This window comes from Lontra canadensis, unplaced genomic scaffold (genome assembly GCF_010015895.1).
Source record: "Lontra canadensis isolate GAN:19392208 unplaced genomic scaffold, GSC_riverotter_1.0 scaffold31, whole genome shotgun sequence".
In the NCBI taxonomy this organism is placed as follows: domain Eukaryota; kingdom Metazoa; phylum Chordata; class Mammalia; order Carnivora; family Mustelidae; genus Lontra; species Lontra canadensis.
In genome coordinates, this window is record NW_022631025.1 from 18,877,906 (window position 1) to 18,898,159 (window position 20,254).

Here is a 20,254-nt window from a genome sequence, read left to right on the forward strand (position 1 = left end):
TGCCGGCGGGCGCTGGTGCGCGGAGCTCGCACTTTTCCCGGCCCGGGGGAACGGCGCGGTAGCGGCGCTGGGCTCCGCGGGCGCGCCTCGGCGGAGCGAACGTCGGAGCGTTGCCGCGGGAGACGCGCGCCGGACAATGCCCGCGGCGGGCCAGTGACGCCCGCGAGGAATGCCGAGCGGCCCGGCCGCCCGCACCCAGCCGCCGCCGCCGCCGCCGCCGCCGCGCGTTCCTGCCGCCCGCGTCACGCGAGACCCGGCGGGGGCCGGGACCGCCCGAGCCGCCCCTCGGACCCGGCCGGCCGCCTCCGCCGCCGCCTCCTCCACCTCCTCCTCGGGGCCATTAAAGCCAATGAGCCGCGCGCCTCTACCCAGCGCAGCCAACTAAATCGGTTTGGATGATTCGCGACCTGAGCAAGATGTACCCGCAGACCAGACACCCGGTGAGTGCGGGCGGCGGGGTGCGAGCTCGCCGAGCGCGGGGGGATTCCCCGCGTCGCCCCCTGCGCGCCGAGTTGTGTCTGGGGCCGAAGGGGCGGGGAGGGCGGCTCGCGCCCCGCGGCCCGCTCGGGGAGCTGCCTGCCGTCACCCCCCACCCCCCGGCGCGGTGGCACTCTCGGAGGGGGTGCGGAGAGGCAATTGAGTTGTAGCCATTTTCTTATTGTTGTCTTTGAAGCCCCTGGAAGCCGCGCGGAGCCGTTCGCCGTCCCCGCGCAGCGACTCCTCGGGGCGGGGGGGTCGGCGAGCGATGGAGGAGGCGCGACTCCGCGCCAGGGCGGGGAGGGCGCCCTCGGCGGCGGCGCGGCTAGTCCGGCTGCGGCTCGGGAGTCGGGGCGCCGGCCCCTCGAGCCGAGGGCCCCGGGGACGCGCGAGCGAGCCCGCCGGCCGGCCGCGGAGGGTGGCGGCCGCGTCCCCCTCCTCCCCCGACCTGACCGCGGCCAGACGCCATGGCGCGAGTCCCCCCGACGGGCCAGTTTCGATTCCGGGTGGGGTGGGAGTGGGCGCGGCGCGCGGGTCCCCGGTCGCCCGCGGGTCCCGGGCGCCCGCGGTTGGCGAGGGAGCGGAGTGGGGTCTCGAACCCGCAGGGTCCGGGGCGGGCCAGAGCACTCGGGGGCCCGGGGCCAGCCAGAAACCAGTCCCTGTCGGCTGTGTGGCGAGGCCGGGGGGTGGAGGGGGGGCGCTAGATGAGAGTTTTAATCGCTCTTTGCCTGCCTGCACGGTGACCCCCCCTCCCCCGCTAGCGCCGCGTGGTATGTTTTCTCCATCTCCCTGCCTCGCCTGTGATGTGGGCTAATTAAATATTTTATTGTTGTTCTTTAGGCACCGCATCAGCCTGCTCAACCCTTTAAATTTACAATTTCCGAGTCCTGTGATCGGATTAAGGAAGAGTTTCAGTTTTTACAGGCTCAATACCACAGGTAACGATATTGACTTTAGCTGATCCTCCTGTTTGCTTAGCTCTTGTCTCCCCCCCCATACACAGACACCCCCTCCCCTTTTTTTTTGGCCTCCACAAAGGTGATATTATCATTTTTACTTGTGGGCAGAAAGGGCAAGTCAAGGCCTCTTTTACTCAGGCAGGTGTAAAGAAATTAAGCATTCTTTCCTTCTCCAGTAAATAAATAAAAAGGAGGCAGAACAATCGAAACTGGGGAGACTTGGAAAATGCTGAGGCCAAACTTTCGATATTGATTTATTGGGGCCAGGAGAATGGAAGGTTGGGAAGATTCTGGGGCCTTTTGACTTCCTTGGTTCTTTATTACTCCGGGCTTGATTCCGTCTCACTTTTTTCTGCCATTCCACTGAAATACCGTGAGCTGAGAGCTCTGGGAAGTCACAAGTGAGCGATTTCATTACTTTTATGCTGAAAAAATGTTTTCTTCTTAGAGGCAATTGTTAGAGTGCCTTTGACATATTTTTCTTTTCGCTGGCTTTCTAATGACGTGTAATTCTTATTTCTTAAATGCAAGAACCAAAACGAGCCACCGAACCCGATCCACACTTTGCCCCTGGGTGGTGGTATTCAACTTGTCTCTGTTTTGGAGGCAACAAATAAGACATCATTCATAAGACATGATTGATTCATATTTTCATTAATCTCTTTGTGGAACATTAAAGAAAAAAAAACTCCCTTGTGACATTTTGGGGGACTTAAATTTGCGCTTGGGTATGTACACATTGATGTTTATTTTTGTTTTCTTCTTTCATTAAATGAATTTAGTGAATGTTCATTTCTGGATGCGGCTCCGGAATTAAATTGCCTAGAGGATTTTTTTCTTAAACAAAAACCCCACATTTGATCCTCATTGAAAGGGCAAGTCCAGGCTGGTTCCAGTTACCCCTTTCTCTCCCACCACTTCTTCAGTAATGAGGGTGCTATTTAAGATCGTTGATTTGGCATTTTGTAGGTGATGATTTAGAGGAGGGAATGTCTATTTACATTTGAAGAATGTAAGTCAAGGTCTGCATTGTACTTAGATTTCATTATGTCTTGAACAGCCTGAAGCTGGAATGTGAGAAACTCGCCAGTGAGAAGACCGAGATGCAGCGGCATTATGTCATGGTAAGAAAACTGTGTCACAGATTCAAAGTGCCTATTAGTTTAGGATACCAAAAGCAAGGATCTGTTCAGATTGCTGGAGGCTGCAGGATAGATCCCCGTCACAGCGTGCCAGTGCAGTTGGGGTTGTGGGAATGTGATCATTAGCAGCCTGTAATTCCAGGATGTTATAACTTGTCTCTGACAACCAGCTTTGATTTGAATTTTCAAAAAGTTCAGCTGCGTAGGGTATAATCCTCTGTGCTTTGTTTTTATAGACTGGAGGGGAAAAAAAGACCTTCATTTATGTTTTGTCGATAGTCACAAGCAAAATGTTTTTGCGTTAGTGGTTTTCCTTATTGTTTTATTGCTGTTGTTCCAAACAGTCTTACCAGTTTTTCTGTATACAGTTTGACTTTTAAGGTTTCATTTCTTTTAGATAATAATAATGGATATCAAAAGACACCAGATACCTTTTCACATTTTTCCCGCTTTTTATGTTACGTGTGTGTGTATTTGCATGTGTTTTGTGTGTTTTCAATTTCTGCGGTGTTACATTGGTTTGAAGTGTGTTGTCGTCTCCTGTATAACCGATTTGTTCTGCCAGAATTTCTGTAATGACAGTTACGCGACACATCCAAAAAAAAAAAAACAAAAAAAAAAACAGATCTGCTTTTTCAGAATTCTTACCAAGCATGTTTTTATGCTTGTTCGTAAAGGCTCCAGAGTAACTCATTCATTTCCTATCAAGCCTTTTTCCTTTGAATGTATGAACATGAGCAATACGCTAAAAATGAGAGATGGAACTCTGAAATAGCATCACCTTTCTGAACAGTTCTTTCAAAGCATCAGCATTTGTATGAGACACTCGCCATTAACTTGCCCGCTGTGCCTAGGAATTTGAGTCCATATGGTACTAAATTTTCAACAGGTCTTACTGATTCATCTGCTTGTGATGTATAAAGACAACTGGAGATTTTAAGAACGCTACGTGTGAGGTTGATTTTCTTAGTTTTGTGAGTTACTCTCTTAGTCTGTGTCTTAGGGTGGCTGCTAGTTTATTCAGTTCCTCCTTAGCATAGGTATTGTGGATATTTTGCTTTAGGTGAGGCTTTTATGTTTGTTTTAAACATACTTGGGGCATTTGAAACAAACTAGGGAGACTGATGAAAGGCACGAAATTAATTGCTTTCCCTTCTTTGACAGTATTATGAGATGTCCTATGGGTTGAATATAGAAATGCACAAGCAGGTAAGTTGCTTCTTTATAACCATTATAACCATTTGAAATGATAATAATACTGTGCACTTTAGAAAGAAAATCGTATGTTTTGCAATTTTATTCTGCATGTTTTTGTGACTTCTGTATTTTGAAAGACTACTCAAGGGAATACTATCTTCAGGTGTGGTTCTCCATCCTTTTTGCATTTTGTCCTGAGTTTAATCATTTAAAAACGTGACGTAAAATGTCTGAATGCATATTAAATTTCGTCCACTTTCAAAAGCAGGATGCTAAATTTTAAAAAATGTCTTGTTTTTCTTTTGAAGGAGTTAATTTATGTATTTTGGGCATTGCAAACCTGTCATAGGAGAGGGCTTTTCTTAGAAAATATTAAGAAGAGGAACTGTAAATTGTGTGGAACCTTCCTTGGCTTGGTGTGAAAGAATGGATAGAGGGTGAGCTGGGAGAATCACAATGAAATCTGTGTCGCTACAAAAGAAATTGATGTAAAATAAAATCCTGGTACCAGTCCCCCGAGGCTCCTTATTTGGGTCTTAACCAGGAACTGTAACTGTACTTCCAAAATTTGTATAGGGTAAATTGAGCTTGATAGGAGGGTGTGATAGTGCTTAGCACTGGGCCTTCACATCTAGTAACTAGTTCAGCCAAAAGAAAAAGACAAAACAAAACAAAAAGATAATGATTAGTCAGAAAGTGTTGAGAGGTATGACTCAAACAGCCTTTTTTTTTTTTTTTCCCTTAAGAAACTGAGTAAAATGGGGTTTGGTTTAAATTTTCTATGTAGAAAAGGAACAGGTATATAAAAAATATTGCTTGGCAATATTATTCTATTTTTAATGACCTCCTGGTGAAACTGTTTCAGGTCTGTCTCATCAACTATTTCACAGTAGGTGTGTATGTATTTACCTGCTGGGAAAAGATGAGGGAAAACTTAATGCTTTTCATTTCTTATTTATACTCATGGTAGATACGATTACTCTCTAAGTTTAAAACATACAAAATAATCACATATTATTAGGCCTTTAGTACTTATGGATTCCTTTCTGATATACTTAATTACCACATACTTACAGGTAGTAGCTGTCAGAGATGACTGGTGGACAGGAAAAGGCATTGGAGAAACAGTATTTGAAAACAGAAAGTTGGAAAAAAAAGATGCGTCGTCACTTACGCGGAGGATCTTTTATTTCAGATACTCTTTTTACTTCATAAGCTATTTAATTATGTCAATATTAACATTATAGTATACTTTGCTGCACATTAAAATTAAGTGCTTATTTTAACATCTTTGCCATTTCTGTTTAGATTCGTAGTGTATATCTCCTGCGTAACAGAAACCCATCAAGCTTATGCATGGACTCCCCTTAGCTCTACCTTACAGGAATAAATTACATAAGAGATATAGTTTGTTAATTATGCTCCTTACGTGGCATTTTAGGTCTGGAACTTGTACATGTGTTTCTTTCTTTCTTTTTTTTTTTTTTTGTCCTCACCCCACCATCCAAGATTAATTAGTGTCTTTTTCAAGATTGTGCCAGATGATTAATGTTCTTTTATTTTTCCTCCTGTATCTTACTTACCATAACACACACTTTCCAGATCTCTTTATACAATTTGCAGTTTTGAGAGACACAGAACTTGTATTTGATTGTATGCATTTCTTGGGGGAGGGTGATATGTGCGATCCCTTAATTTTACACATTTTGTACCTCTGTAATTCTGTCATCCACTTGTCCAGGTGGCCTCAAATGCCATCCATTTAAAATTGAGAATAGAGTACATTTCCCCCCTTTTTTTTTCTTGCTTTTAAATTCAATCATATCAAGAATCCTGAGGGCAGTTTATCACATTATGAAATACAGACAGCCCTGCAAACCACCTACTTATTATATTTTCTTTCTTTCCCCCCTTAAGCACAGAGGCATATCTGTCTTTATTTGTTTTCCTAGGCAGACAGCCTTGGTTCCTCTTGGCCTCTCTTCCAGATGCACTCGCTGGATACCCTCGTAATGGAAAGCAGCAATAATGCAGGGAATTTGCCCTGCGGCATAATTGGGCCTAGTTCTCAAGATCGGGTTAGGCTTATTCACTTATTAGATTTGTGTCTCTGAAGGGTTCAAGAGTAGGAGTCCCCAGAGTCCTTGGAAGTACCCTAGTAATTGGTGGCCCTGATATTCGAAACCTTTGTGTATTTTTTGGTTAACGCTCCTGTTCTTCTTGGCTGCTGCCAACCACAGGGTATTTTTTAGAGAAATTTTTCATTGGAACAGAAAATGATGGCTGTGATGGAGTCATGACTCTGTGACTTAGCAGACTGATAAAAGGCTAAAAGCACAGAGCAGGGACAAAACAGGGTTGGGGGTCTGGTATTATAGGCCCTCCCCTTTCTGTATGATGTTCATCGTCAGTCACCCTGTGTTGATTCTGATCGAGAACTATAGAGTGAAATCTATGGGGAATTTGTCATTCTGAAATGAAAGCTAATGTAATTAGTACCAATTAAAGTACATTTAGTAAATTGGATTTAATCTTAATTAAGCCTGCATAATGTTGCCAATTTTTAACAATTATGTTTGAGAACATAATTAATTTAAATTTTGGTAACTGAGTAAATAGCATTAGTCTGGTAGAATTAGTTGATTTTTTTTTTTTTTTTAAAGGGGAACTCGGTGACATGCCATGGAATTAGAGCATAAAATATGAATCTAATTTCTGGTACTCTTTAGTGGGATCGATAGAACTGAGCAGAGGAAGCTGGAAAAAAAAAAAAAAAAGAAACAGAAAAGTTAGAATGGACTATTCTAGGCCCTAATGTGAATTTATGTTTCACCACTGTCTTTAGTTCCAACATGAACATGAAGTTGACAAATGGGACATGGTTAGAAATGACACATGTTTTATTGTGATGTCTTCATATTGGAATTTTTTTAAATGGAAGAACGTTGGCCTTTATTCCCTAAAGATTTCCCTAAGTGTGGGGTTTTTTGTATTCTTTTTGTTGTTGCTGTTGTTCTGGATGGACCAGTTGGCCCATGGTTTAGTTGTTACTTTTTTTGCTGATTGTTCCTCTTTATAAATACAGTGTGGCTTCTAAATGGGTCAGTGGCCATGGGCAGAACAGGGTGATGTGTGCACTTGATAACATTGCTAAATACTGCCCGTTCCCATCCTTCACCTGTAACACTGTAATTAAAGAAGACCTCCCTGATCTAATCTGACAGCAGCAGTTACCACTTTAGAAAGCGAATATTGGATATAGATTAGGAACAGTAGGTATGTGAGTTCCATCTATAGGAAGTCTAAATGGAGATAAATGTACCGCATTTTGAGAATGTCTCGGGACTTTCTCATAGTCAATATTCTGTAGTCTGAAGGTTGTTTTTGCTTCTAAAAAAAAATTGAGCTTAGTATTTGAATTTTAGAATTTGGAACTTTTGGAAACCTACAACATTTAGAACCTAAAAGAAGTGAACACTGCACATTTGTATACACATGTTTGGGGCCACGCATGTGTATATATATATATGTGTATGTATGCATGTGTGTAAATGTATGTGTGTATGGACACATAATTGTTATTTTTTAATCAGAGCAGGAAAACTCCTGTTTCACTGCAAGCCATGTAAATTTTATTACAAGACTTGGGCCACAACCATTTGAGTGCTCCTAAAATATTAATTGAATAGAAATGAAGGGGCCTTGCCAACTGATAGGATATCATAATCATAGCCTCTCTGGTCGATGGTAAATGATGATAAATGACATTAGGAACCTTTTAGCAAACTGTAATAACTACAAGGAGGGAAGCAGTATGGATTTGCATTATATCTGATACCCTCTAGTACCAAGTGGATTGCCAATACTGCTTGTTTAGCATTTTCTAAGGGCAATAGGATATTGATTTCTGACTTACAAGGAACAGCTCTATTTTCACCATTGAAAAGTATTGCAGGTTGTTAAGAAGAAATTGACTTGAAGAGGCGGACTGCTGCCCATCATGGAGCAAATAAAGCAAAACTGCCGAAGCATGGTGGAGCAGCGAGACGGGCCCTCAGCAATTTGTTGCTATTAATTTACCATGCTCGACAGCAAATCAATCGGCATCTACTTCATCTGCTGGAGAAAATGCTGTCCAGGGCAGATAAAAGGCTCGGCATGGTACAGAGAGTAGACTGGATTGGCCAAAAGGAGGCTGCAGTTAATGTGTAAATAAGTGAAATGAAGGCCACTGTTGCAGAGGAAGCTGTTGTTAATTAGGTTGGTGCTTTTTTAGCAAACTATTTTAGAAAGTAGCCTAGGATTTGAAGAGTAAAAAGAGATTTATTGAGGTTGAAGTGATATCTGACTGGCATGACGTTCCAGCCTTGAGTGGACTTGGGTGCACTAAAGGTGCAGTAAATTTTTTGGGGGACAGAGCTTGCAGTGGAAGTCCATTTGTTTAAAGTTCCATTTTGGTCAGATTTCCTCTAAGAAAACTAATTAAAAAAATACATTACTAGTTTCTTGCACATCTCCTGTCTTCGACTGTAGGCACTTGGATTTGGAGGATTAGGTGCAGAGAGTAGGTGTTCGGGACTGTGTGTTGTATTCTTATACAGTGACTGATTATTTTTTTCAGCAATGGATGATTGAATTCTTGTATGGCAATGAAAGTGAGCGATTACCGAAGGTGGGATGTTATAGCCGAAAGGAATAAACCAATGAAAATTTTACTTGACAGGATTTTCGTTTGCTTTATAAACATTGAGGGACTAGTCTAGGGGGTGGGGAACAGAGGGTGCACACTGCTGCACTGGAAAATCTCAAAGGGATTGCAAGTAAAATTTTGATGACTGTGCAAAAACCCTCCAGGTACAATTAGAAGAGGGTGGGGGAGGGGCTTCCTGGGCTTTTGTGTGTGTTTTTCATTGAGGCTTAAAGCCACCTCTTCTATTTTAGGACTACTTAGCCTTCAGTAGTACTTCACAATTAATATTAACCAAACAGGTTATTGGTGGTGGTTTTTTACCCCTGGCATGTCTGGTCTGGACATTTTGGGGTAGGGACCCAGCCTCAGTCCTATTTAGTAAATCTAGATAATATGTAGATTTTATGTTTTTCCCAAAACTCTTGAGAGGATCTAGTATTAGGACAGTTGATACCAAGTTGGCAGTGCCTTGAGCAGGACCCAGTGAGCTGTCATTTTACTTGTCACAAGGCTTTCATGAGAAGCAGATCTGTGAGGAGGAAATTTAACCTGTCAGGGTATGTGCATAATTAGTGTTTTCTGGATGGCGTGGGTTTCCCCTTTTTCTCTTCTCACATGTCGAGTTCTGAATTTTCTTTTTTTGAGTTCTCATAGAGTATCTGAAGATTGTTCACCTAAAGCAGTGATCGTTGAGTGGAATTGGAAATTCCTTTCAGTGAAAGTGAATGTTATTATATATCTGGCATGTGCTTACCGCTTATCTGGGCACACTGCCCAAATTCTTTAATTCTCACAATGATCCTAAGAAAGGGATTATGTCCAATCAAAGGGTGATTAAACAGGATCAGATCTGCACCAGGTGATAGAGTTATTAGGTAGTGGATTCAGGATTCAGATGAATTCACCTGGGAGGATGTCTCTTGGGAGACAGGTCTGTCCTGGGTTCGAGATTCAGGCCCCAGTTTTTCCAGGAATGGAGCGCCCTTGGGAGGCTGGGATAGGCCTGGCGTTTGTCATGAAGTCCGTGAACTTCGGGCTCATACCCAGAATCCCTGGAGTGTCCTTCAGATTGCTTTCAGTGGGTGACAAGATGAGGGTCGCTTTCACGGGGAGTCTCCCACAGGTGGGGCGAGGAGAGCTGCCTGCTTATGAAGACTGAGTTTGCTTCCTCCCTGGGCAACCTATTTTTCATTTGTTTATAAACTTGTTCTTCCATTTAACTTTTATCTTTTCCTTGTGGCTTCTAAAACTATGCCTGAAGACAAGGGGCTGTTTGTTAATCACCATCTTGTGGGTTTTTGAAGGGGAAAACAGGGAGGGGAAAATGTGATGTTTTGTGGCCTCTTTGTAGTTCAGAAAGAGGTTCTTAGATGCAGGAAATCACACACAACTCAAACTTAAATGAAGGCAAATATTTTGCTTTTACTGATAAAAGATTTTCTTTGTAGCTTTCAAACAAAAGGATATTTCCTTCTCAGTGCCCCTTAATCCGTACTGGATATTGTTTTTATTTATCTTCTGGGCAAAGTTCTTTGTATCTTAAATAATAATACCTTTGAGCTGGGTTGGACTATCTTGTGTCTTTAGGCGCTGCTGCAGCCATAGTGAAATCCGGAGATCGTGCTGGCAAAGAGTGATGTTCTCACATTCTTCATTTCCCCTTTTCTCTCCTAGAATTTTACTTTTTCTTTTTGTACAATAGGATAGGTAAAGTCCATTGGGAATAAAATGTTTAAAATGTGCACTTAGGAGTTATATGTGTGTGTATGTCTGTGTGTGTGTGTTTAATGAGGACATTTTTACTACCTTTGATAGGACTGGATAGTATGATTTATTGCTCCAGGACAGCAGTAATAGGTTTGATGCTGATGGAGCGAGTAGAGGGGATGTGATTTTTTTTAGAAGGTGCTTTCCCTTGATCCCCTTTCGCACCTCCTCTTAAAAAACTCTAGCACTTCAGGGAGGGTGGCACAGCAGTGGTCTTGTGGCTCAGTTACCACTTGCTGGAGCTGCACTGTTGGAGAAAAGCCCCTGAGACAGAGTATTTGGGGGAGGGGCAGCTGAGTGTTTGCACCGACAGTGGCAGTGTGTGAGGCTCAGGACCTGACTCGTTCCCTTCTAAGTATACTGCAAACAGAATGCATGAAATTAATACTACTCTACTTTAAGCGGAAAGGGCTTCAGAAGTTTTATTTATTTATTTATTTTTAAGATTTTATTTATTTATTTGACAGACAGAGATCACAAGTAGGCAGAGAGGCAGGCAGAGTGTGTGTGTGTTGCAGGGGGGGAGAGCAGGCTCCCTGCTGAGCAGAGAGCCCAATGCGGGGCTCCATCCCAGGACCTTGGGATCAGGACCTGAGCCGAAGGCAGAGGCTTTAACCCACTGAGCCACCCAGGCGCCCCGGGCTTCAGAAGTTTTAGCGAAGATCGGAAGTCAGGGTTGTTTTGACTTAGCCTTAGTAACAGCTGTCAGTGGTTGTTGCTGTACGTCTGGAAAGAGGGATTTAGCCAGCATTCATCAGCACAGATCTATACACCTTCTCTGCTTTCATTGGAAGTGACCCAGTGTTTACGCCAGGCTCATGCTCTTTCTCTACCAGCGGGGCCAAAACTTTGCTCAGAGCTTCATTGTGTAACCCGTGCTCTCGCCATGGTGCGGAGGGAGGGCAAGGTGCGGCTTTTCTTAGCTGAACTGTTGGAGAAGCAGAAGAGAAACGTTCCTGGGCGCCCCTCAGGTCCTCGGTCTTCCGGTCAGTTGTGTTACTTTGTCATTATTTTCGAGGATTCTGCGCACAGGTGCTTCAGGATTTGTGCTGTGAAGGGAGCTTCTGCGTTTCGAGGCAAACCGGGGTGGCTGCTGTCCTGGTGCGGGCCTGGGGCTCTGTGCGGAGCCTGGCCGTGGGGGGACACCCCAGATCCCAGCCGGGGCCTGGCGCTCGCCGCAGCGAGGGCAGCGAGCCGTGGAGGAAACGAAGAGGGGTACCTGCTTCCTGATTTCTTAGCAAGCTCATTCCACTGACTGTTACTCTCATTAGGATACTGTTACTTTCTGACCGCGTTTTCTGCTTCTCTAGGCTTGTGGATTATTTCGGTTAAGGAGTTTGAAAATACAAGGAAATAAAACCGGAAAGAATAGTAATTGTAGAAATTATGAGCACGAGTACCCGGTAACACCCTCTCTTTACACGGAGCTTAAGGATTTTATATGTTCTCCTTAATCTTCCTGCTGTTCCTGTAAAGCAAGTAGCAAGCTTTGGATCCATGTATTTATTTAAATAGCTTCTGTCAGCGGAGTACTCCACAGTTTGCCAAGCGGTGTCATTCCACTGGCCTCCTTGAACAGATGACACCGAGGCTTAAGGGCTTAAGAGACTAGCCCAGTGTCACAGTACGGGAGGATCAGCACGCGGGCGGGGAGCCTAGGGTTCACACAGGTCGGTGAACACGCCCGAGGTCGCATAGCGAGAGTCGCTGGCAGAAAAGGAAGTAGCCTTCTTGACTTCCCTTCCAGGGCTCCCTTCACTGACCATGCTGTTTCCAGACAGCGAGTAGAGTGTCTGTTCCTGCCATGTTCTTGGCTGTATGCGACGTGAGGAGCATGGCGATGCCTTTGGCAGTCCAGTGGGTGTTACAGTGTCCTCGTGAGCTAGAGATCTGATCTGGGTGTTTGTGTGTGAGTACAGAGCCTTCCTCTTTTCCTCTCTATCCTTCCAGTGCTTGGGCCCTGCCCAAAGGGAGGCTTAGGATCCGCAAACGAAAACCCAAAGCCTAGATCCACTTTTAGCAAAGGGCCTAATACAACTGGCTTTTCCTGTGTTCCTAGAGTATGCCATGCGAACACTATACTAGGTACAGCCTTGTTCCTTGCCAGTCTCCCCTACCCCCCTAGAAGGTAAGCTTAACGGGAAAGGCGTGTCTCTTTTCCATGCGGTCCCTGGTACTGAGAGCTGTGCCTGTCACACAAAAGGTGCTCTGGAAATACCTGGTGAGGGGGGAAGACTCACAGATCGAGCTAGCCAAGAATATGTGTGACTTAATATTTTCAAGGGCTACTACTTAGGTTGTAAGATAACAAAAATGGAGTTCCCAAGCCCAGTTAGGCCTGTGTTGCCTACTTGTTAAGTTTGTGGGAAAAGTGACAGATGGAAAGGGAAGTAAAAGTGACTGAGCTCGGTGTGCCTCTCGGGAGCGAGTTAGGATAGAGTAGAACACATGTGTTTGAGCATGTGGAATCTGCCTTTTTAAAAGATGAAAACATGAACGCGTCCTAACTGAATTTAAAATTCAGTTTGAACATCACTGTCTCACTAGCCACTGTTTATCTGAAGAATTCTTTCACTGCTAATAAGTCTGCGCACATGTGGTTTGAGGGAGTGTGGGGAGAGCCTGATCTTGACACACTGTCATGTGTTAGCTGACTACCTTCCAGATCAGTAGAAGTGCAAATGTCTAGTGCTTTTCAAGGGACAAGGAACTTTAAAGACCTCTTAGTTTTTTATTAGTGGAGATGGTATAGTGTTACCGAAAAAGTAATAATCATAACAGTAAGTGATTTTTAGAGAGCTTATCATGAGGGTGAGAGTTCACTTAATCTCACAATAACCTTACGAGATTATAGTATATAATTATTTCCATTTTCTCTATGAAGAGGAGGCCGAGATACAGAAATTAAGTAACATCATGAAATAGGTCCTTGGTTTGACTCTGTTTAGATTATTGGTATAGTAGATATTTCTGCCATGTTCCAAATGCTGTGTTTGGGATACTCTACTACCTCCATATACCCTACTGTCTCCCCTCAAACACTTGACAGAGTCCAGGGATTCCCATTCTAGTTCTGGCCTTGCTAGTGACCAGCTTTGTGATATTGCTGAGTACTTGAACTTCTCAGGACTATGCTTTTCTCAGCTTCAATTAGAGTATAAATGAACATCGAGATCCCTGTTAGCTGCGTTGGTCTAAAATGGCCCTTTGGTTTTGGTTTGTTATTTTCTGTGACCAGCTGACTAGAAATTGAGACTTACTATCATTTTTTTTAGTCTTAGGAAGTCTCTTTAAACAACTCTTCTCAGAGGTTGCTTGCTTGCTTGCTTGCTTTCAGTCCAAAATTAACCTAATGAAGCTAGGAGTAGAAATGGATGTTTAAGTTTATATAGTACTTTATATTTTACAAGGTGCTTTCTCATCCATTATTTAAGTCACAATAATGTTGCTAAATCATTTTCCCTATCTTGGGGAGGAATAAAATAAGATATAGATGTTAAATGATTAAATCCCATAGTTAATTAGTAGATGGTTAAGAATTCACTGATTTATGTAATATCACTATGACAGGTGATATAAAAATATGTTATACCAGTATTTCTTTAAGGTCATCTGTTTTTAAAGATTTTTTTTTTTTTATTTACTTATTTGACAGAGATCACAAGTAGGCAGAGAGGCAGGCAGAGAGAGAGGAGGAAGCAGGCTCCCCGCCAGGCAGAGAGCCTGATGCGGGGCTCGATCCCACGTCCTTGGGATCATGACCCGAGCCCAAGGCAGAGGCTTTAAACCACTGAGCCACCCAGGTGCCCCTAAAGTCATCTGTTTTTATGCCTTTATTTTGGCATATATATTAGAAAACTTAACCATACAACTTGTGAAATGTATAATTTATATTGGGATCCAATAATTTTCTACCAGTGTGTTAGGGGGTATATAGTAGTTTGTTAACTGTTATGTAATTAGCTCCTGGGATTTGTTACCCCTCCAGAATCCATAGTAGATGTCAGCTTCTTTAGCTGAGGTTTACCTCGGGGCACTCAGGGTGTAAAACAAGTCTGTAAACTGGCTTACAATGAACTTGAGATCTTGAAGTCCTTGGGTGTCTTGCATTGTCCCATCCGGGATCCTTTATTTGGGGGAGGGTTTGCACTTCTCAGCTTGGTTTATGGTAAGTTAATCATAAGCAAATAAAAGGGGACAATGGTTAATCTTGGCCTTTTTGAGTTGATGAATCAAAAACATAGTAAAGTGTCCTGTACTAAGGCATAAGCTCTGAAAAGGAAGAATGTGTTTTGTTACTTCTGTACCCCTAGCACCTAAAACAGTTCCTGGAACATAGTAGAAGAAATGAATGTGTGCATGCTGGAATAACTAAAGGAAGGGTATCATTTTTCCATTTCATTGCCTTTCTACCTATGTCAGCCACCTATGTATAAGTTTTGTTTCTGAGCTTTTAGGACTCTCTCTGCTTTGTGCTGAGCAGAAAAAGGCCTAAATAGGCAATAAGGGGTTAGGTGTTCTCTTTGCAGTTTTGCCATAGGTCCTTGAGTTGGTGATGTGCTATTTTAAAATGTAGGATTTGGATTAATTACCAGACGATGATTTATTTCTAAGGTATCTTTTAGCTCTAACATCATATGATTTAAAAACCACCAGCATTAGCAAAAGGTTCATTTTTCATTTCATTGTTTCACATTAGAGACATGCCATTTAAGTTGGGGTTTAGAATCAATTTTATGTAAGAGGAAATTATGTATATATTGCATATATATGCACACATACCTGACTGTGAGCAGTATTAGACTATTGGAGTCAGCTAATAGAAAAATCCCAATGTTGCCAGTATTTTACAACCTAGAACCATGTTCTCTATTGTTTCTTCCATAGCTATGGCTGTATCTTGCAAGTCCTTCTCTAGGCTAAGAGCTCATCAGTGACTAGATGGAGTTACAGATTTTCCCTATGTGTGTATGGCAAGTTTTGATGATAATAATAAGTTAATATTTATTAAGCACCTCCTGTGTACCAGGTGATGCAGTAAGTCCATCAGATGTGTTAATTTGTTTAATGGATAATCCTTGAGGAGAAGGGATCTGGTTGTTCTTACCATGTTAGGAGAAACTAACTTCAAGAGCAGCTAAGAAATTTTCCAGGGTTTTATAGTTAGTATGTTGCAGAGTGGGAATTCAAGCCTGGGCAGTCTGGCTTTGGAGTCTCTGTTCTTGAACCAGTGGTGATACCTGCCTCCCAAGTGACCATTTTAATATGGTAAGCTTTTTTTGTTTTGTTTTTATTTTTAAAATGTACGTTGGTACTAGTCTGCTGCTACGTTCTGTGCATAGGGAGCTTAAGTGTTAAAAATAATAGTGAATCCTTTTGGGTATGTATTTGTATCAGAAAAGTGCCTTTTGAATTCTCAGATCAGTAAGTTCTTTGCCCCTTAGTCCTTGTTGGAAAGTGTGGTGTTGGGGCGAAGCAGGCTCCTTATTAACCAAAGCCACGTTTTCTGCCAGCTGCCATCCCCTCCATGGGCAGTGTGGCTCCGGCCCTGCTTTCCTTCCATGGGCAGTCCAGTTCTGGCTCTACACTTCTTCAGCGATATGCAGTGGAAGGAACACTTTTAATGAGTAATAATACCTGTGGTCTCCAGATTGAGTTTCTAATATACAAAACAATTCCTTTTTGTTTTTGTTTTTGTTTGCTTCAGGACTTTCTACTACTGTAACTGTTGAGTAGAAACGTGGATTGGGGGTAGTTTTTCAGCCGAGGCTACAGGGCCCTGCACAAGACCTTCATTTGGTTTAGTTACTCAGGTTGAAGAAAAAATACTATATATATATATTTTTTTTTTTAAATGAACAAGTGCACTGAGTTAATGAACCAATAGGTTCATCTTTATTGAAGATATTCATTGCTGGCTCCTGGTCTGATGATCACAGCCAATGGGTATTTTTGTACTTCTGACTAGGAAATCTCTAGAACAGGATAGTACCTTTTTTAACCACATGAGAGTGTCCAGAGAACTAAAAAAGTGCCTGCTTAGGGGTAAAAATGGGATGAGGGTCATTGGCTGGGTTTTAAAGGATCCTTGAACATGGTCCTTGACTTCTTTGCAAAATTGTATGCCTTTTTCTATGGAAAAGGAGTCCGGAAGCACTCACTGATCCAGTGAGGAAACCAGGACCCAGATGAAAGAGTTTGAGAACTACTTCTAGAGCAGGGCTCTCAAACTGGGGCAGTTGCTTTCTCCCAAGGACAGTTTTGGCAGTGTCTGCAGATACTTCGGGTTGTCACAACTTGGAGATGCTACTGATGTGGAATTTGTAGAGGCCAAGAGTCAACCTTACCTGGCTTCTCTAGTTAATTCTGTCAATTTGAGAGGACATGTCAAGTCATGGTTGTCTTTTTAGGTTTTCTGGTAATGCTGGGAAGAGTAAGGTTGGTGGTAGTGGGTTATTTAAAGCTCTAAATGGGGATCTTAACATGTTCTCCTGCAGTCATTTCTCCCTTTCTTCCCTCCTTCCCTTCTTCCTTTCCTTTCCTTTCCTTTCCTTTCTCCTTCCTTCCTTCCTCCCTTCCTCCTTTCCTTCCTTCCTTTCTTCCTTTCTTCATTTCTGAAGGGAGATTTTTTTTCATTGAAACTATTGGACTAGTGGAAGTTTTCTTGGCCTTAAGTGGGGCCTATTTGTTCTGGCTACTCACTGAGGGCTCCAGATTAGTTTCAGTTCTCTTGTAGGGAACAGTCGGTCCTTCATCAGCCTTCATTTATCCATGCTGAACATAGCTGGTCATTTCAGCCGTTGTCAAGGACACTCACTTGGTTAGTACCAAGACGTATATGATAGACAGGACCACTTGAGATCTGAACATCATACCTTGGCCTGATCTGCCCGAGTTGAGGGATCAGGGCAGTTCTGTCTTTTCACTTGGTCTCTTACTGAGGTCAAAGTGCATTTTGCTGTCTTTGTCTAGTCCTGGTCACATTGTAATAAACAAAATGGAACCCTGACTCTGAGTTTTTTCAGTAGCCTATGGGTCTAGAACATGGATTTATTTTATTTTTGAATGCATGGGCACTGATCCGTGAACCTGAGTTTTACTTGGACTTACTTTCCCCCCCCTGTATATTCCATTGAGCTGTACTATGAATGTGGGTGACTGTTTTAAAAGCTTTTGATTTTTTGGGATATAGAATTGTTTTGGAGTGTGGCTTTTTACCTCAGAGTACATCCATGTTGGTTAACCTCAAAAAATATTACAGTTAACCTAAAGTGGCCAATAAAAAACATGGTGGCAATTCCACAGTTACTTGCTTGAATATTTTTTTGGCTAACTTGGACAGAATGCTCATTTGGGCTTCTTACTGGAGAAATTATGTCCTGCAAAATTCCAGAATGCTCTTCTTAGGCTTTCACCTTTATGTAGGTTCCAGGAATGTGGAGGTGACAGTTTGGCAGCTCGGCCTCCTTGTGAGTCTTTCCTTACATTTATGAGGTGGCAGATTTAGGAGAGGCTGGGTCAGGCATAGTACATTTATGTACAAAAACCTGACTTTTTAATATGGCTAGTTGTTTCCAAATGCTTGATGTGGTTGGCCGAGGAAGATGGCTCGAAGTTTGGACCTATTTTAACCAGATTCTAAGCAAAACTGATAGGATTTTCTTATAATCTAAGCAAGAATTCAGGATATTTTGCATCAATTTTGCATGTGTGTAGAGAAAATTCTGGTAAGATCTTTGTTGCATTCGGGTTGTGAGATGGTATTCATGCCAGCGTCCATGCTTAGGCTGATACATCATCCCACATCTTTTTCCTTGATTCAGGAATATCTTGGAGGTACCGGCAGGTTTGGTTCCAGACCATCACAATAAAGCAAGTATTGCAATAAGCCAAGTCAGATGAATTTTTTGGTTTCCCAGTGCCTATAAAAATTATGTTTTCACTATACTGTAGTCTACTAAAAGTGTGCGGTAGCACTTAAAAAATGCTTAAAAAAAACAATGCACATTAAAAAGCACTCTTGCTAAAAAAATGCTAGCCATCATCTGAGCTTTCAGCAAGTTGTAATCACTGATCATAGATCACCATAATAGGATAATAATGAAAAGGTGTGAAATATTGGGAGAATTACCAAAATGTGACGCAGAGACGTAAAACGAGCAAATGCTCTTGGAAAATGGCACTGATAAATTTTCTTGATGTTGGATTGTCACAAGCTCTCAACTTGCCACAAACTCTCAAATGCAGTATCTGCAAAGCACAGTAAAGTGAAGTGTAATAAAACGAGGGAGGCCTGTATTTGATTGTCCAGTTTGGGGCATGCTTTTGCCACGTTTGTTTGAGGCTCGCCCCAAAACTATCTAAGATGGAAATACTTAGCTTCTCCAAATGAAGTATCTATACGGGACCTACAGTGATCAAGAAGATTATAATACCTAAACCTGAGGTTGTTTTAGTCTTCCTACATTGAGAGAGTTCCTTGGTGAAGAGAAGGTAGTGCTGGAGACCTCTGATGTAAGGCAGAGGCAGAGATGGCTTTGAATTCTTCTTCAAGCAAATGCTAATTGCTCTCACACTACCTGTGGGGCACACTTTGAGGTCTAGGAAGTTAGAAGGGGTGATAGGCTTGCCTCTGTGGAAATTCCAGTCTTTTTATGGGATTTGGACCAATGTAAACAAAACAAGGCATTGTGTGTGGATGGCTCTGTGACATAGAAGAGAGGGAGTCAGGAGGGGATTAAAGATGCTATTCCCGAGATAGATGCAGGGGCATTTTAGTGGGACATAAAGAGGAGGGGGTCACTTGGGAAGAAAGGAAGGGGATAATTCCAAGTGAGAGCCACATAGATGGGTAAGAGCTGTGTAGATTCAGGCTCTTGTTAGCATTTACAGCTTGATCGGGATAGGGGAAAGGATGGTGGGTGGGGAAGGTCGGTTTGGGCTTCATTTATAGAAGGCCTTGAGTGCTAGTATAGTATGTGGGCTATTGAAGGAAAGCAAGAAGATTAATCAGACGGTAGGGCAAGGACACGTCTGCTTTGCGGTTGCCTTATTCTCAGCAGCTAGCATGGGCCATGACAGCAGATGTTCAGTGAATATTGGCTGAAATGATCTTGGGTGAAGAGAGAGAGGACTGGAGAGGGACAGGGTTGAGGAGGCATGTGGGACTCGCAAGGAGGAACCCAAATGATCCCGCAGTTCATTGGATGAGGGCTGTGTAAATGAATAGGAAAGAGTTCCTAAGACATTGACCCCTGTCGCCTGGCAGAATCCTGGTACCGCTGATAGAAAAGGAAACCTTGGAAGGGGGAACTTGCTCTTGATTATGCTGGCCATGAGCTACCTAGGGAGGAGGGAGTGATAGAAGGAAGAGGAGGAAAGAAAAGTAAATTTGTTGCTTCTCCATCTTTCTTGCCCTCATATCCATATCTTCCCTTCATCTCCTGCCAAATCCATACTCCTGCCAAGAGCCTCAAGGATTCTTTTACATAAGACCTGTATTTGTGCCTTTATTCTCTACCCAGGCGAGGATGGACTTTGCCAGGCAACTCTTTGCAGACAGTGGATTTAGGAACTTCCCATTTTAAAGAAGGCGTGTGACCTTTGTGTTAGTGTATGGAGAGAGTGTTTTTCTTCATCATTTTTGCTTGATTACTGCCATTACCTTTATATAGATAGAATAGTGGGAGTTTGCAAATTATCTGATTTTTGACTTTTTCCTTTTTAAAGTTTTTTAACATTAAAAATAGGTACAGATTCTCTAAATTATTCATCAGCTGTGGAAACTTTGCTCCATTCTTTTTTTTTCCTGTTTTTTTTTTTTTTTTTTTTTTTAACTTTTATATCATTTGGCCAATGACTGCGTTAGGTCAGTGATTCCATATCCTTTTTGTGTTGAGAAATTTTGTGTAAACATGAGTCTGAGTCTGTAATTGTTTTGAGAAACTACTGTATTTCAAAACAAATAATTTTTCCCATTGTTCATTATGTATGATCTAAATACTGAAATTACAATGAATGCT

The 20,254-nt window shown here is 42.7% G+C and overlaps 1 protein-coding gene across 11 annotated transcripts in view; it reads left to right on the top strand.

The window, feature by feature from the left end:
- The first annotated feature begins 239 nt into the window (after nt 1–239).
- Nucleotides 240–20,254, top strand: part of TLE4 (TLE family member 4, transcriptional corepressor) — a 141,194-nt gene continuing 121,179 nt past the window's right edge. For 6 of the 11 annotated variants that reach the window (XM_032866689.1, XM_032866690.1, XM_032866697.1 and 3 more), the window contains exons 1-4: nt 240–440; nt 1,318–1,415; nt 2,497–2,560; nt 3,743–3,787. In XM_032866689.1, coding sequence (XP_032722580.1) covers nt 396–440; nt 1,318–1,415; nt 2,497–2,560; nt 3,743–3,787 — 252 coding nt within the window. In that variant the 5' untranslated portion in view covers nt 240–395. Of the gene's footprint in view, nt 441–868; nt 984–1,317; nt 1,416–2,496; nt 2,561–3,742; nt 3,788–20,254 lie in introns of those variants that run through there. The other 5 variants (XM_032866691.1, XM_032866692.1, XM_032866699.1 and 2 more) reach the window with 1 other exon arrangement.